General features: G+C 45.6%; 1 protein-coding gene across 2 annotated transcripts in view; it reads left to right on the plus strand.

Moving 5' to 3' along the window:
• LOC109897821 (peroxisome proliferator-activated receptor alpha-like) overlaps positions 1–18,601 on the plus strand; it is a 58,911-nt gene that overhangs the window by 19,383 nt on the left and 20,927 nt on the right. For both annotated transcript variants that reach the window (XM_020492419.2, XM_020492418.2), the window contains exons 2-4: positions 9,107–9,355; positions 11,860–12,017; positions 17,934–18,072. In XM_020492419.2, the coding sequence (XP_020348008.1) occupies positions 9,115–9,355; positions 11,860–12,017; positions 17,934–18,072 (538 nt within the window). In that variant the 5' untranslated portion in view covers positions 9,107–9,114. The remainder of the gene's footprint in view (positions 1–9,106; positions 9,356–11,859; positions 12,018–17,933; positions 18,073–18,601) is intronic.

The raw sequence follows: 18,601 nt of genomic DNA on the forward strand, positions 1-18,601 counted from the left end.
TCCTCTCCCTCTCTCTCTCCCTCCTCTCCCTGTCTCTCTCCCTCCTCTCTCCCTCCTCTCCCTCTCTCTCTCCCTCCTCTCCCTGTCTCTCTCCCTCCTCTCTCCCTCTCTCTCTCCCCCCTTTCCTGTCTCTCTCCCTCCTCTCTCCCTCCTCTCCCTCTCTCTCTCCCCCCTTTCCCTGTCTCTCTCCCTCCTCTCTCCCTCCTCTCCCTCTCTCTCTCCCTCCTCTCCCTGTCTCTCTCCCTCCTCTCTCCCTCCTCTCCCTGTCTCTCTCCCCCCTTTCCCTGTCTCTCTCCCTCCTCTCTCCCTCCTCTCCCTCTCTCTCTCCCTCCTCTCCCTGTCTCTCTCCCTCCTCTCCCTCTCTCTCTCCCTCCTCTCCCTCTCTCTCTCTCCCTCCTCTCCCTGTCTCTCTCCCTCCTCTCTCCCTCCTCTCCCTCTCTCTCTCCCTCCTCTCCCTCTCTCTCTCCCTCCTCTCCCTGTCTCTCTCCCTCCTCTCTCCCTCCTCTCCCTCTCTCTCTCCCTCCTCTCCCTGTCTCTCTCCCTCCTCTCTCCCTCCTCTCCCTCTCTCTCTCCCCCCTCTCCCTGTCTCTCTCCCTCCTCTCTCCCTCCTCTCCCTCTCTCTCTCCCTCCTCTCCCTGTCTCTCTCCCTCCTCTCTCCCTCCTCTCCCTCTCTCTCTCCCCCCTTTCCCTGTCTCTCGCTGTCTCCCTATGTTGTATTTTTTTCTGTTACTCTCATTCTCTCTATTTGCCCCTTATGGCCTGTCTTAATCTGACTCCAGCGCTCTGATTCAGTCCATCTGACCCACCCACCCTCTCATCTGTCTGCCTAGGTTAAAGTAATAGATGGCTGATATGGGGAGCCTGTAAAGATGTACAGTAGGATATTGATTTGAGCCAGTTTGCTACAGCAGCAAAATAATCCTGCAGCAACAAGAAATGTGAATTATTATGTGGATTAAAATGAATGGAAAAACATTTAGGGGTTGATACCTTTTTCATTAGGACAAATCAAGTCTGACATTTTAAAGTGGAAATGACAAACTTTAGAACCCGTTTTAAACCTTGAATACACAACACGTTTGCATTTCCTGCTATGCAGGAAAATTCTCAGCATCAAAAGAGTGATCAAATTAAGATCCTACATCTGTATAGAGTGACTAATCATGTGTTTGTTTACCCCTTTTTCTCTGTTGATGACATGCTGTGAATGCCAAACCAACCCTTTCTCCCCTAGCAACTCGCTCAGAGGGCCCTCCATTGTTCCGTGTTACTAACACAACTCTGAGGGTGACTTAAAGAGTGGTGAGGGGATCAAATAAAACCATCAACTTCGGAACACACTTGTGATGCAATTCTTGTTCCACATTATTAGATAATAAAACAAGCATTAAATTCAAATGAGGAAATTTCACCTGGCGTTCGACAAGAAATACAGTGCATTCGGAAAGTATTCAGACCACTTGACTTTTTCCACATTTTGTTATGTTACAGCCCTATTTAAAAATTTGTGAAATAGTTTTCCCCCCTCATTAATCTACACACAATACCCCATAATGACAAAGCAAAAATAGATTTTTAGAAATGTGTGAAATTTGATAAAAATTACTAAATTTAACTATCACATTTACATACGTTTTCAGACCCTTTACTCAGTACTTTGTTGAAGCACATTTGGCAGGGATTACAGCCTCGACTTCTTGGGTATGGGGATACAAGCTTGGCACAGCTGTATTTGAGGAGTTTCTCCCATTCTTCTCTGCAGATCCTCTCAAACTCTGTCAGGTTGGATAGGGAACGTTGCGGACACAGCTATTTTCAGGTCTCTCCAGAACTGTCCGGCCTCTGGCTATGCCACTCAAGGACATTCAGAGACTTGTCCCGAAGCCACCCCTGCGTTGTCTTGGCTGTGTGGTTAGGGTCGTTGTCCTATTGGAAGGTGAACCTTCACCCCAGTCTGAGGTCCTGAGTGCGCTGGAGCAGGTTTTCATCAAGGATCTCTCTGTACTTTGCTCCGTTCATCTTTGCCTCGATCCTGACTAGTCTTTCAGTGTCTGCAGCTGAGAAACATCCACACAGCATGATGCTGCCACCACCATACTTCACCGTAGGAATGGTGCAAAGTTTCCTCCAGACGTGATGCTTGGCATTCAGGCCAAAGAGTTTAATCTTGGTTTCACCAGACCAGAGAATCTTGTTTAGGTGCCTTTTGGCAAACTCCAAGCAGGCTGTCATGTGCCTTTTACTGAGGAGTGGCTTATGTCTGGCCACTACCATAAAGGCCTGATTGGTGGTGTGCTGCAAAGATGGTTGTACTTTTGTAAGGTTCTCCCATCTCCACAGAGGAACTCTGGAGCTCACTCAGAGTGACCATCGGGTTCTTGGTCACCTCCCTGACCAAGGCCCTTCTCCCCCGATTGCATAGTTTAGCCGGGCAGACAGCTCTAGGAAGTGTCTTGGTGGTTCCAAACTTCTTTCATTTAAGAATGATGGAGGCCACTGTGTTCTTGGAAACCTTCAATGGTGCAGACATATTATTTGGTACCCATCCCCAGATCTCTGCCTTGAGGACAATTCCTTTGACCTTATGGCTTGGTTTTTGCTCTGACATGCACTGTCAACTGTGGGACCTTATATAGACAGGGTGTGACTTTCCAAATCATGTCTCCCGAGTGGCGCAGCATTCCAGGGTAGGCCGTCATTGTAATTAAGAATTTGTTCTTAACTGACTTGCCTAGTTAAATAAAGGTTGAATAAAAAAAAAAGTCCAATCAATTGAATTTAGCGCAGGTTGACTGCAATCAAGTTGCGGAAAGATCTCAAGGATGATCAATGGAAACACGATGCACCTGAGCTCAATTTCAAGTCTCATAGCAAAGGGTCTGAATCTGTTTTCTCTTTGTCATTATGGTGTATTGTGTGTAGATTGATGAGGGGGAAAAATGTACTACATTTTAGAATAAGGCTGTAACATAACAAAATGTGGCAAAAGTTAAGGGGTCTGCATACTTTCCAAATGCACTGAAAACCTCAGTAACAGCTAAGCATTTCATTTGGGACATTCATTTGGGATGTTTCAAGCCTCAAAATCAGACACAATCCAATATAAGAATTCGGTACGCCGCTCCGTTAATTTTTGTGAAATTGTGAAAACTCCAAAATTATGCGTGGATTTTGGGATACCACTTCGCTCTGAAGCCTGCAGCGTAGCTTGCTCAGTCAAAGTGGCTAGCTATCAAAGGGTCTAATTAGCCCCCACACCCTCCATAATTTTCACTTCCTCCGTTTTGGCGGAGGCTCACATGAACAGAGGCGAACATGAACACACAAATGGAGGGGCAAGGGGAAGGGGAAGGGGGGGATTTGGGATTCAGCCATGACTAGGGCATAGTGGAGAAAGGCAGTAGTGTACAGCATAGCCGCTGCTGGTGGGGTCATGCGTTCAGTGATGGTATCAGTAGTCATGTCTATAAGTAGACTAAACATGCAGGCTCAGCTGTGACCAGGGTCTATGTCCCTGTGTAACAGGTCTCTGTTTACACAATGGGTGTTTCTCAATATGCATATTACCGTGCTCCGCACTCTCATGCTCCGAGTGCGTTCTCCGACGGCATTCACTTGAGTACGTTCTTGTGAGGACGTGAGTGTGGAGAATGCATTAAACATTACATTTCAGAAGCACTCGCACTCCCCCTACTGTATTACCTCACACTTCACCTCCCCATTCACTGAACCTTCTTCCAGTCAGGACAATGGCAATAGATACAAAACAAGATATACACAAAGCAACCGTTTTACTTCATAACTATCAGCTAGTTATATGTGAATCGTAATAATGTAGATCACCAGATAGTTTAACAGGCAAAGATGACTTAAAATGAATATTATGCAAGATAGGTGTCAATTTGCTATTTGTTAGCTAGCCAATTAGCCAAGGTAAACATGCCAAAATTAACACAGTATGTATTTATTAACGTATCAAAATAAAATATTGTAGTCAAGCAACATATGAGATGTGAATAAACAACATTTCATTTCGAAATCAGAGGGTAATTTCTCTCGCTTCAGCTCAAATAATGGCCGCCATTGATTTCAAGAATTGTTGCCTCATTTTTTTCGTGGTTGCGTCATATTTCTTTGCATACTTTCCATTGAAGCTTGCATCAATGTACAAACGGAGTACACTTTTGAATAGTGCCCTCCGTGCTCTGTTTCGCAAACTTTGATTTGGACTCTGACCTACTCTGACCTTCCCGTGCTCCAATTTGTGTGTTCGGAACATTTTAAGAAACATCCAATGTCTGTACTCGGTCAGCCAGCCAGCCAGTCAGCTAGTCAGTCACTTAGCCAGTCAGTCAATCAGTCAGTCTGTTAGTCAAACAGTTAGTCAGTTAGCAACCAGTCAGTCAGTCACTCAACCAGTCAGTTAGTCAGTCAGCCAACCAGTCAGTCACTCCACCAGTGAGTCAGTCTGTTAGTCAAACAGTTAACCAGCCAGCCAGTCAGTCAGTCACTCAACCAGTCACTCATCCAGTCAGTCAGTCAGTTTGTTAGTCAAAAAGTTAGTTAGTCAGCCAACCGACCAACCAGTCGTCAGTCAATCAGTCAGTCTGGTAGTCAAACAGTTAGTCAGTCAGCTAACTAGTCAATCGGTCAGACAGGCAAACAGTTAGTCAGCCAACCAGTCAGTCAGTTAGTCTGGTAGCAATTAAGCATGGTAGCATTTGAGAGAAAACAGTTTGGAGATTATGGGAAAATTATTAGACCAAAGTTGAGGATGCAACAGTTCACCTGACACAAGACATTACACTGTTGATTATATGTGCATTTTACATTTACTCTACTTTTTTGCCACATTTGTTGATAACAAAATCTGGAAATATTCTGAAACATTCAGTAACATGATAAGAAAATTCCTGGAAAATGTGTTGTAGGTGCAACATAAGACAATACAAATGACAAGGGTTTGATTGAGAGGACTAACTGGTGTCTCCAAGTGGACACACACCTCTCTAAAGTGTGCACAGTTCCTAAGTCATTTCAATGCACTTTTATGACACAAAGAAATCTTCAACTATAAGGTGCTTTTTTTTTGCTCTCTTAGCTCTGCCGTTGAGGAACTAGAGCAGCACACTTGTAGTTGTTTTGTTTGGAACACAACCCGGCATCAACCCCATCACACAATTACTGTGCATTGTAATAAATCGCACCATTATAAATCACAATCTAGGTCAGGTGGGCATCGTTTGAAAGCTTGTTCTATTGCCGACATGACTAGCTAAGTTATTAAATACACTGCTCAAAAAATTAAAAGGAACACTTAAACAACACAATGTAACTCCAAGTCAATCACACTTCTGTGAAATCAAACTGTCCACTTAGGAAGCAACACTGATTGAGAATGAATTTTACATGCTGTTGTGCAAATGGAATAGACAACAGGTGGAAATTATAGGCAATTAGCAAGACACCCCCAATAAAGGAGTGGTTCTGCAGGTGGTGACTACAGACCACTTCTCAGTTCCTATGCTTCCTGGCTTATGTTTTGGTCACTTTTGAATGCTGGCGGTGCTTTCACTCTAGTGGTAGCATGAGACGGAGTCTACAACCCACACAAGTGGCTCAGGTAGTGCAGCTCATCCAGGATGGCACATCAATGCGAGCTGTGGCAAGAAGGTTTGCTGTGTCTGTCAGCGTAGTGTCCAGAGCATGGAGGCGCTACCAGGAGACAGGCCAGTACATCAGGAGACGTGGAGGAGGCCGTAGGAGGGCAACAACCCAGCAGCAGGACCGCTACCTCCGCTTTTGTGCAAGGAGGAGCAGGAGGAGCACTGCCAGAGCCCTGCAAAATGACCTCCAGCAGGCCACAAATGTGCATGTGTCTGCTCAAACGGTCAGAAACAGACTCCATGAGGATGATATGAGGGCCCGACGTCCACAGGTGGGGGTTGTGCTTACAGCCCAACACCGTGCAGGACGTTTGGCGTTTGCCAGAGAACACCAAGATTGGCAAATTCGCCACTGGCGCCCTGTGCCAGACGTGACAGTCTGGAGACGCCGTGGAGAACGTTCTGCTGCCTGCAACATCCTCCAGCATGACCGGTTTGGCGGTGGGTCAGTCATGGTGTGGGGTGTCATTTATTTGGGGGGCCGCACAGCCCTCCATGTGCTCGCCAGAGGTAGCCTGACTGCCATTAGGTACCGAGATGAGATCCTCAGACCCCTTGTGAGACCATATGCTGGTGCGGTTGGCCCTGTGTTCCTCCTAATGCAAGACAATGCTAGACCTCACGTGGCTGGAGTGTGTCAGCAGTTCCTTCAAGAGGAAGGCATTGATGCTATGGACTGGCCTGCCCGTTCCCCAGACCTGAATCCAATTGAGCACATCTGGGACATCATGTCTCGCTCCATCCACCAACACCACGTTGCACCACAGACTGTCCAGGAGTTGGCGGATGCTTTAGTCCAGGTCTGGGGGGGATCCCTCAGGAGACCATCCGCCACCTCATCAGGAGCATGCCCAGGCGTTGTAGGGAGGTCATACAGGCACGTGGAGGCCACACACACTACTGAGCCTCATTTTGACTTGTTTTAAGGACATTACATAAAAGTTGGATCAGCCTGTAGTGTGGTTTTCCACTTTAATTTTGAGTGTGACTCCAAATCCAGACCTCCATGGGTTGATACATTTGATTTCCATTGATCATTTTTGTGTGATTTTGTTGTCAGCACATTCAACTATGTAAAGAAAAAAGTATTTAATACAAATATTTCATTCATTCAGATCTAGGATGTGTTATTTCAGTGTTCCCTTAATTTTTTTGAGCAGTGTATAATCTTAGAGCTTCACGGGGCAATTCAGTTTTGGTGCGCATAGAAAGGAGTCATGTGTGAACTCAGCTGTGTGTTGCACATCAAATGTTCTTCACAATAGACAAACTTAGGCTCATTCTGTTCAGAGCAACCCAGGGTCTTTTTTTATGTATTTAACGAGGTAAGTCAGTTAAGAAGTAATTCTTAATGCCGGCCTACCCCATTCCAGCCTGGAATCGAACCGGGGTCTGTAGTGACACCTCTAGCACTGAGATGCAGTGCCTTAGACCGCTGCGCCACTCGGGAGCCCAATGACACCATGTCATATGACACCATGTCATTATGTAACTGTATATTAAACACGTTGACACTGTATATGACATAGGTTTTATGATATGGAAATGTGAAGTGCACATTTGGACTCTTGGCCAGCTTGTTTGACATCAAAGCGTTTTTTATTATAATCCTCAAAGTCTCATCTTTCAGAATACATCCTGTCATCTTAATGTACAGCTTTTCCCTCACTCAGACAACAACAAATTAGCAAAAGTTGCTCAATTAGCGGGAGGGATGGGGGCAACTTCTTGTCGCATGTGGTGTTCAAGTTCAGAAAAGCTGTCAGTCAAAACACATACAGTGCTGTGAAGCGCACAACCTGAGCTCTGACGTCATTTATAGCATGTTACTGTACAGCCACTGCGTACCCCCGGCCAAACCCTCCCCTAACCCAGACGACGCTAGGCCAATTGTTACTCTTGAAACAAATTGTTTATTATCTACATTGGCACAGCAGTGTCTAGCCTAGGTAGTGTTGTACTTGGTACTGTGGTTGCCATGGAGAGGCCCAGTGTTGTAATGACATAGTGATGAGTGAATGTCCTGAAACAGGATGTCCTCTAAATGAAGACCTCTGGGAGCAGGAGGACTATGTTAAAGAGGCCAGCTCTATTCCTCCTGGGTAAATAAACACTCTGTCTCTTTCTCTCTGTGTTCAAAACACCTGCTGCAGTGCCAGCTTAGACCTACGGCTAGACACTATGCTTCAATGAAATACCATGCATTTCTCTCATCTGTGACCTTGGAATACATTGAGAGGTGTGGGGCTGGAATTCATCTTTGAACGTGAACATGTACGTACTGTTAGACACGTCCATTAGACAGAGTCATTGACCAGAGCACAAAATAGACATGAGTACTGTATGGGGTCTGTTAGGTTAGACTTAGACTCCATAGGATCAAGCCCTGGCAGCTTACTGCAGGTTGGTCTCAGATGGAGCAGCTGCTGTCTCCTTGCTTCGTGCCCTCCTCGCAAATACTCAGCACCCACACCCCTCTCCCTACACCAGGCCTGACCAGGGAGCTTTACTCTAGCTTGACCCAGTTTTGGTGTGGATATATGGGTTGGTGCCCCTACAGACTCAGGTTAGGATTTGGTGAGGATGAGCTGATCCTAGATGAGCTGATACCTTCTCTCTGTTCTACCCCTCAAACGTCCACCACGTCATCCAATTTAGCCCAGCACAGGGCCCTACATTCCAGTACATTAGGGTTAAGGTTACGGTTACGGTTAGGTTAAAGGGTTAAAGGGTGAAGGATGGGGTTAGATTTGATTTACTTTGTTAAGTCCATGAGACCAGGCTGAACAGCTTCAGTTCAACCCTTGGCTTCAAGGATACACCTCATTAGGAACTCTTATCAGTGTTGTTAACACTTCATGTGTTGATGCGATGTTTGATGGTGATGGAAAGAGTGCAATGATGTAAGAACAGGAGTGAGATTTTCTTGTTTACTCTTTCCTATGATCTGGACATTCCATTAAAGGCTCAGTGCAGTCAACATGAAGTTTTTGTTGTTGTTGTATCATACTGTACAATAACTGATGAAACTAACACTGTAAAAGTGTGATTTTCTTTATCAGTGTCCTTCGTAATTGCTGGCTGAAAATACAATCTACACAGGACCTTGCATGGGTGGAGTTTCGGCTTGGCTGGTGACATCACCAGGAGATAAATTAGTTAATAGACCAATAACAAAGAGAGTTCCAAACCTCTCTGCCAATAACAGCTAGTTTTCTGTTTTCCCCTCAAAACTCAGACCATAGTCTTGGCAAAATTCTTTCTTAAGAAATAGTTTTTTGCAAAAAAATCTATCTTAGTTTTTTTTGTCCATTTTATTGGATAACTATTATAGTAAGTTGTTGCCCATAAATTATTTGATATATAAAACGGATGCATTGGGGGCTTTTACTAACCCTCTTTCTCTCTCTCCCTTCCTCTCCCCGTTTCTCTCTCTTCAGTCTGATGAATGATCCTCCCCCTAGTCCCGTCCTCCGTCATGGTCGACATGGAGAGCCACTGCCGGCCTCCGTCCCCCCTAGAGGATTCGGTGCTGGGCAGCCCGCTGTGTGGGGACTTCATCGGGGGCATGGAGGAGCTGCAGGACATCTCCCAATCCATCCACGGTGATGCCCACAGCTCCTTTGACGTCCCTGAGTACCAGTCCCAGTCGAGTAACGGCTCTGGCTCTGAAGGATCCACCATTCTAGGTATAGAGCCATACCTTCAATGGTTCGAAGTAGTGTGATGGTAGTGTGATAGTAGTGTGATGGTAGTGTGATAGTAGTGTGATGGTAGTGTGATGGTAGTGTGATAGTAGTGTGATGGTAGTGTGATAGTAGTATGATGGTAGTGTGATAGTAGTGTGATGGTAGTGTGATAGTAGTGTGATGGTAGTGTGTTGTGCTTGGTTTATTGCCTATTGCTGTCTCACACACGTTATGCCTTCCCTTTAACTTCTCTTCCCTTATAGAAACGTTAACACTTCCTTAACAGAAACGTTGAGACTTCCCTCATAGAAACGTTGAGACCTCCCTTATAGAAACGTTGAGACTTCCCTCATAGAAACGTTGAAACTTCCCTCATAGAAACGTTGAGACCTCCCTTATAGAAACGTTGAGACGTCCCTTATAGAAATGTTGAGACTTCCCTCATAGAAACGTTGAGACCTCCCTCATAGAAACGTTGAGACTTCCCTCATAGAAACGTTGAGACCTCCCTTATAGAAATGTTGAGACTTCCCTTACAGAAACATTGAGACTTCCCTCATAGAAACGTTGAGACCTCCCTCATAGAAACGTTGAGACTTCCCTTATAGAAATGTTGAGACTTCCCTTACAGAAACGTTGAGACTTCCCTCATAGAAACGTTGAGACTCCCCATATAGAAACATTGAGACTTCCCTTACAGAAACGTTGAGACTCCCCTTATAGAAATGTTGAGACTTCCCTCATAGAAACACTGAGACTCCCCTCATAGAAACGTTGAGACTCCCCTTATAGGAACGTTGAGACTCCCCTTATAGAAACGTTGAGACTTCCCTCATAGAAACGTTGAGACTCCCCTTATAGAAACGTTGAGACTCCCCTTATAGAAACGTTGAGACTCCCCTCATAGAAACGTTGAGACTCCCCTTATAGAAACGTTGAGACTCCCCTTATAGAAATGTTGACACTTCAGTTATAGAAATGTTGAGACTTCAAGTGCCTTATACTTAGAGCCAGGTCTTTTCCTAGTGGGCCTGTCTAATAGTTTCTTAGTTTTCCTAAAAGTAAGAATGAGTAGTCTACGGTGTAGTAATCCTGTCGTAAACCAGCTCTAAATCAAATCAAATCAAAATGTATTGGTCACACACACATATTTAGCAGATGTTATTGCTAGTGTAGCGAAATGCTTGTGCTCCTAGCTCCAACAGTGCAGTAGTATCTCTATGTTGTTATTGTTTGACCATGTGTTTCCTGATCATTCAGGAGCCCTCCTCACATAGCTCATCGCTAATTCACCCTGACTCAGAGGGTTCAGAGAGGACACTCGGCTTGTTTAACCTCTGACCTTACCCAGGGTAACAGAGATGCTTTTGGCAGAGGGGTTAACTGTTATGTTACACCCCACCCCCCAACAGATTGTCTGTCTGACATACATTACACCCCAAGGCCACGTTCCTGTTCCCCACACTTCCACGGAAGACTTCCTCAATCCACAAACATTCCTCAACTCACAATCTGTGTACCAAATGGCACTGTATTACCTATAGAGTGCACTGCTTTTGACCAGGGCCCTAGTCTATATAGGGAATAGGGTGCCATTTTGGACACAGACACACTATATTTGTGTAAACAATCACTTGTTTGTGTCCAATAGAAACCACCTGGATGTGTTAGCAAATATGTTACTACATAGTAGTTAGTATGCAACAGGCATTGAAAGAGTGACGCGTGTTAGAATTTAAATCTAGAGGAAAAGAGGGGATGGTGTATTGACAAAATGGAAGAGGAGTGGAGGGGGGAGCATCGTGGAAAATAGCATTGATGATGTCATGGAAAAGTCATGGAGAGTGTGTTGGAGAAGTGCTGGCTGTTTATGGTTGTTGATGGAATGGTGACTGAGGGAGGAAGAGAGAGAAGCAGACACTGAGTATCTGTGATATCATATTATTTTCCTGTCTACAGTGTAGGCTGTAGAGTGTGGTCTGTGTGACACGTGTAGGTGGTCCAAGGCCTTAATATTTATAAGCCTGTTTTGGCTTCTCTCATCCAACTCATGTGGGCTGACTTAGCGCTGCTGTGTTTGGTGTGTGTTTGCTGTGTGTTTACTGTGTTTCGTATTCAGGTATTAAAATAGACACAGTGTGTGTATCTTGGGCCAATATTCGACTCATCCCCTGAATTTAAAAGTGTTGCTGATCCACTCTCAGTGGTGTGGCGGTCTGTACGTATTAATAGAGATGTAATGGAACACATATTACATGTGGTCTTCCTCTATGTCGGGCCAAAGGCCTGAGACTACAGAGACTTTCCACTGGTACAGTACTCATCTGCCAGCTCGAGCAAAGAGGCTTCACAGTTAAAAGATTCATTTGTTTATTGTTTCACAACAGTTATGAGTGTGTGTCTGTTTTCTGTGCAATGAGTTTATTAATGTGTGTGTGTGTGTTGTCTGTGCATGCATAAGTGTGTTCATGAATGTGTACTCTGTGCGTGTGTGTGTTCTACAGATGCTCTGACCCCAGCCTCCAGCCCATCATCGGGAGTGTATGGGGCGGTTGCAGGGCAGGAAGAGTTCTCCTCCACCTCGCTCAACCTGGAGTGTCGGGTGTGTGCCGACCGCGCCTCCGGATACCACTATGGAGTTCACGCCTGTGAGGGCTGCAAGGTGAGATGGACCAGCCATCACACACGTCCACGTATGTGAAGCACACAAGCGCATGCCCGCACAAACATTAAAATACGCATACATAACCATACATACGCACACACCTAGTCAGAGTGAGATTCACTGGACCAACCTTCAGACAACAGTCTAATGATAAAAAATTATTATTATTTTTATTTCACCTTTATTTAACCAGGTAGGCAAGTTGAGAACAAGTTCTCATTGCGACCTGGCCAAGATAAAGCAAAGCAGTTCGACACATACAACAACACAGAGTTACACATGGAGTAAAACAAACATAATACAGTAGAAACAAGTCTATATACGATGTGAGCAAATGAGGTGAGATAAGTGAGGTAAAGGCAAAAAAGGCCATGGTGGCGAAGTAAATACAATATAGCAAGTAAAACACTGGAATGGTAGATTTGCAGTGGAAGAATGTGCAAAGTAGAAATAAAAATAATGGGGTGCAAAGGAGCAAAATAAATAAATAAATAAAATAAATACAGTAGGGAAAGAGGTAGTTGTTTGGGCTAAATTATAGGTGGGCTATGTACAGGTACTGCTCTGACAGCTGGTGCTTAAAGCTAGTGAGGGAGATAAGTGTTTCCAGTTTCAGAGATTTTTGTAGTTCGTTCCAGTCATTGGCAGCAGAGAACTGGAAGGAGAGGCGGCCAAAGAAAGAATTGGTTTTGGGGGTGACCAGAGAGATATACCTGCTGGAGCGTGTGCTACAGGTGGGTGATGCTATGGTGACCAGCGAGCTGAGATAAGGGGGGACTTTACCTAGCAGGGTCTTGTAGATGACATGGAGCCAGTGGGTTTGGCGACGAGTATGAAGCGAGGGCCAGCCAACGAGAGCGTACAGGTCGCAATGGTGGGTAGTATATGGGGCTTTGGTGACAAAACGGATGGCACTGTGATAGACTGCATCCAATTTGTTGAGTAGGGTATTGGAGGCTATTTTGTAAATGACATCGCCGAAGTCGAGGATTGGTAGGATGGTCAGTTTTACAAGGGTAGGTTTGGCAGCATGAGTGAAGGGTGCTTTGTTGCGAAATAGGAAGCCGATTCTAGATTTAACTTTGGATTGGAGATAATAATAATGACTGAACACACAAACAGAACACAAGAATGTGCCCTCCAACACAGTGTGGATGCTCTCTTGGTTAATTGTTTATGAGCCTGTTGAAGAGCAACCCAAGGCTAATGTGTTTTGTCACAAGTCACTGGAGGACAGAGCAGATCTTAATGTGCCACTGGAAAGCCATTAGATCACACGTGACTATAAGATAATGTAGTTTTAGTGTTATTATGACCCACAAACCACTAACCACCAAAGAAAACATAACCCAGTCATTAGCTGTGACCCAAAAGGAACTGGTAATGGTACTGATTCCATTGCTGCTGTATTACTTCTGTGATGCCTCGGCCCGAAGGAGAAGAGTCAATTCTCACCTTGCTGTGAAAGCCAGGCAAATATAATTGGTTTGTCATCCACTACATTTCCTACATACTCTTTCACTCTGAACGCGTGGGCGATGTCTTCTGGACCCATGGCCAGCCCATCTATCCCTGTGCCAGGACTTTGTCTGAAAATGGATGTCACTTGGCGAAGTTGGCGGTGCTCCTCCCCCTCATGTCAACACACTGTTACACTGAGTTCCAGATGGCAGGCGATAGCAGAGCAGAGTGGGCCACAGTGTTCCCTACCCTACCCTACCCTACCCTCCCCTACTCTACCCTCCACACCCCTACTCTACCCTCCCCACCCCACCCCATTACCCAGAGTAATACTGGTCATAGCTGTCACAGAGTAAAACTGGTCATAGCTGTCACAGAGTAAAACTGGTCATAGCTGTCCCAGAGTAAAACTGGTCATAGCTGTCACAGAGTAAAACTGGTCATAGCTGTCCCAGAGTAAAACTGGCCATAGCTGTCACAGAGTAAAACTGGTCATAGCTGTCACAGAGTAATACTGGTCATAGCTGTCACAGAGTAAAACTGGTCATAGCTGTCCCAGAGTAAAACTGGTCATAGCTGTCACAGAGTAAAACTGGTCATAGCTGTCACAGAGTAAAACTGGTCATAGCTGTCACAGAGTAAAACTGGTCATAGCTGTCACAGAGTAAAACTGGTCATAGCTGTCACAGAGTAAAACTGGTCATAGCTGTCACAGAGTAATACTGGTCATAGCTGTCACAGAGTAATACTGGTCATAGCTGTCACAGAGTAAAACTGGTCATAGCTGTCACAGAGTAAAACTGGTCATAGCTGTCACAGAGTAAAACTGGTCATAGCTGTCACAGAGTAAAACTGGTCATAGCTGTCACAGAGTAAAACTGGTCATAGCTGTCACAGAGTAATACTGGTCATAGCTGTCACAGAGTAAAACTGGCCATAGCTGTCACAGAGTAAAACTGGTCATAGCTGTCACAGAGTAAAACTGGTCATAGCTGTCACAGAGTAAAACTGGTCATAGCTGTCACAGAGTAATACTGGTCATAGCTGTCCCAGAGTAAAACTGGTCATAGCTGTCACAGAGTAATACTGGTCATAGCTGTCCCAGAGTAATACTTGTCATAGCTGTCCCAGAGTAAAACTGGTCATAGCTGTCACAGAGTAATACTGGTCATAGCTGTCCCAGAGTAAAACTCCAGCTATGTGTCCTACAAGCTCCCTGCTCCTCAGCTGTCTGGTCATCTGAAAGTGACCCCTGCACAGAGAAAGAGACAGAGACTGAGACATGAGACTGTGAAAGAGACAAGAGGCACAGACAGAAACAGAGACAGAGACTGAGACATGAGACTGTGAAAGAGACAAGAGGCACAGACAGAAACAGAGACAGAGACTGAGACATGAGACTGTGAAAGAGACAAGAGGCACAGACAGAAACAGAGACAGAGACTGAGACATGAGACTGTGAAAGAGACAAGAGGCAGAGACAGAAACAGAGACAGAGACATGAGGCAGAAACAGAGACAAGAGGCAGAAACAGAGACAGAGACAAGAGGCAGAAACAGAGACAGAGACATGAGGCAGAGACGGAAACAGAGACAGAGACAAGAGGCAGAAACAGAGACATGAGGCAGAAACAGAGACAGAGACATGAGGCAGAAACAGAAACAGAGACAAGAGGCAGAAACAGAGACAGAGACAAGAGGCAGAAACAGAAACAGAGACAAGGGGCAGAAACAGAAACAGAGACAAGAGGCAGAAACAGAGACAAGAGGCAGAAACAGAGACAGAGACAAGAGGCAGAAACAGAAACAGAGACAAGGGGCAGAAACAGAGACAGAGACAAGAGGCAGAAACAGAAACAGAGACAAGAGGCAGAAACCGAGACAAGAGGCAGAAACAGAGACAAGAGGCAGAAACAGAGACAGAGACAAGAGGCAGAAACAGAGACAGAGACAAGAGGCAGAAACAGAAACAGAGACATGAGGCAGAAACAGAAACAGAGACAAGAGGCAGAAACAGAAACAGAGACAAGAGGCAGAAACAGAGACAGAGACAAGAGGCAGAAACAGAGACATGAGGCAGAAACAGAAACAAGAGGCAGAAACAGAGACAGAGACATGAGGCAGAAACAGAGACAGGGACATGAGGCAGAAACAGAAACAGAGACAAGAGGCAGAAACAGAAACAGAGACAAGAGGCAGAAACAGAGACAGAGACATGAGGCAGAAACAGAGACAAGAGGCAGAAACAGAAACAGAGACAAGAGGCAGAAACAGAGACAGAGACATGAGGCAGAGACGGAAACAGAGACAGAGACAAGAGGCAGAAACAGAAACAGAGACAAGAGGCAGAAACAGAGACAGAGACAAGAGGCAGAAACAGAAACAGAGACAAGGGGCAGAAACAGAGACAGAGACAAGAGGCAGAAACAGAAACAGAGACAAGAGGCAGAAACCGAGACAGAGACAAGAGGCAGAAACAGAGACAAGAGGCAGAAACAGAGACAGAGACAAGAGGCAGAAACAGAGACAGAGACAAGAGGCAGAAACAGAAACAGAGACATGAGGCAGAAACAGAAACAGAGACAAGAGGCAGAAACAGAAACAGAGACAAGAGGCAGAAACAGAGACAGAGACATGAGGCAGAAACAGAGACAAGAGGCAGAAACAGAAACAGAGACAAGAGGCAGAAACAGAGACAGAGACATGAGGCAGAGACGGAAACAGAGACAGAGACAAGAGGCAGAAACAGAAACAGAGACAAGAGGCAGAAACAGAGACAGAGACAAGAGGCAGAAACAGAAACAGAGACAAGGGGCAGAAACAGAGACAGAGACAAGAGGCAGAAACAGAAACAGAGACAAGAGGCAGAAACCGAGACAGAGACAAGAGGCAGAAACAGAGACAAGAGGCAGAAACAGAGACAGAGACAAGAGGCAGAAACAGAGACAGAGACAAGAGGCAGAAACAGAAACAGAGACATGAGGCAGAAACAGAAACAGAGACAAGAGGCAGAAACAGAAACAGAGACAAGAGGCAGAAACAGAGACAGAGACAAGAGGCAGAAACAGAAACAGAGACATGAGGCAGAAACAGAAACAGAGACAAGAGGCAGAAACAGAGACAGAGACATGAGGCAGAAACAGAGACAGAGACATGAGGCAGAAACAGAAACAGAGACAAGAGGCAGAAACAGAAACAGAGACAATAGGCAGAAACAGAGACAGAGACATGAGGCAGAAACAGAAACAGAGACAAGAGGCAGAAACAGAAACAGAGACAAGAGGCAGAAACAGAAACAGAAACAAGAGGCAGAAACAGAAACAGAAACAGAGACAAGAGGCAGAAACAGAAACAGAGACAAGAGGCAGAAACAGAGACAGAGACTGAGACATGAGACTGTGAAAGAGACAAGAGGCAGAGACAGAAACAGAGACAGAGACTGAGACATGAGACTGTGAAAGAGACAAGAGGCACAGACAGAAACAGAGACAGAGACATGAGGCAGAAACAGAAACAGAGACAAGAGGCAGAAACAGAAACAGAGACATGAGGCAGAAACAGAGACAGAGACAAGAGGCAGAAACAGAGACAGAGACATGAGGCAGAAACAGAAACAGAGACAAGAGGCAGAAACAGAGACATGAGGCAGAAACAGAGACAGAGACATGAGACAGAAACAGAGACATGAGGCAGAGACGGAAACATGAGGCAGAGACGGAAACATGAGGCAGAGACAGGTCTGGCAGGAGGTCGTTGTGTCTGACAAGCATTCTGCCCTCACGTCACCCTTGAGGGGTGTATGTGCGTACTTGCGTGCATGTGGCGTGTCCTTGCAAGTGTTAATGCATGTTGTGTGTAGGGACACATTAAGGAGATCTTTCACAAGAATTATGAAATCAACATCTTGGGATGGGGCTGGCTAAATGTTCTTCTTAAGCAATTCACTACCCCCCCTCCCAACCCCAGTCCAAGGCCTAAACCACTCAGGACAGTACGTCTAAAGCTGCCCATTACCAGACACTGCTGTTTGTCAGAGTTGTGTAACACTAGTGAAATCCCATTTGGAACGTGATAAGCATGTATGTCCAGGCTGATAGTGTCATGCTCCAGTCATTGGGTCCATTCTCTGTATTTCACTTTTTCTACAGAGAAAGTGTCTGTTGGCTGATTGGAGGAAAATGAGGTTCCCTAGTGGCATGTTGTAGGTCAGGATACTGCCTTTGCTTTGCTGATAGTTCACTTAGGTTGAGAGAGTCTCAGATGAATAAAGTTTGCGCTGAGGTTGAGAGATTTAAAGATACCAGGTACAAACTGGCAATTGTTTTCTTTTAACAAGTCACAATACTGTATGTGGTTGAGTTACCCTACTGAGTCGAGGGTGAGTTTTATCATGAGTGCAGTCTATTGGGTCTCAACCTGAACATTTATCTCTCTCCTGATTCTCTCCCTGCAGGGTTTCTTTCGACGGACCATCCGCCTCAAGCTGGAATATGACAAGTGTGAACGCCGATGTAAGATCCTGAAGAAAAACCGGAACAAGTGCCAATACTGCCGCTTCCAGAAGTGCCTGTCTGTGGGCATGTCCCACAATGGTGAGGAACACAGACAAAGCCAGAGCCCTGAGTACTGCTTACTGCTTACAGCACAACCTGCCAGTAGCAACCACAGAGGAACACACACACACACACACACACACACATTTGCACGTGGACATATGCACACAAACATGTACGCCATTCAAAACCACACTCTTGTAGGAACAGGAAGGAGCGTGCATGTTCACACACACAGTAACACGCACGCACACATACACGCACTCACACGTACTGTACGCCATTGTGTGGTGTCTGCACGGTCTCTGCACTGTCTCTACGCGGTCTCTGCGCTGTCTCTACGCGGTCTCTGCACTGTCTCTGCGTGGTCTCTGCGCGGTCTCTGCACTGTCTGCGCGGTCTCTGCACTGTCTCTGCGCGGTCTCTACGCGGTCTCTACTCGGTCTCTATCAAGACTCTATGCAGTCTCTCTGTGTGGTGGTGTGTAATTGTGAAGGTCAGTAGAACGGTAAGGTGGGGCTGTATTGCATTGGCTGAACCCTGTCACCCTTTAGGTGTGAACAGAGAC

Source organism: Oncorhynchus kisutch, linkage group LG10, assembly GCF_002021735.2.
Source record: "Oncorhynchus kisutch isolate 150728-3 linkage group LG10, Okis_V2, whole genome shotgun sequence".
Taxonomy (NCBI): domain Eukaryota; kingdom Metazoa; phylum Chordata; class Actinopteri; order Salmoniformes; family Salmonidae; genus Oncorhynchus; species Oncorhynchus kisutch.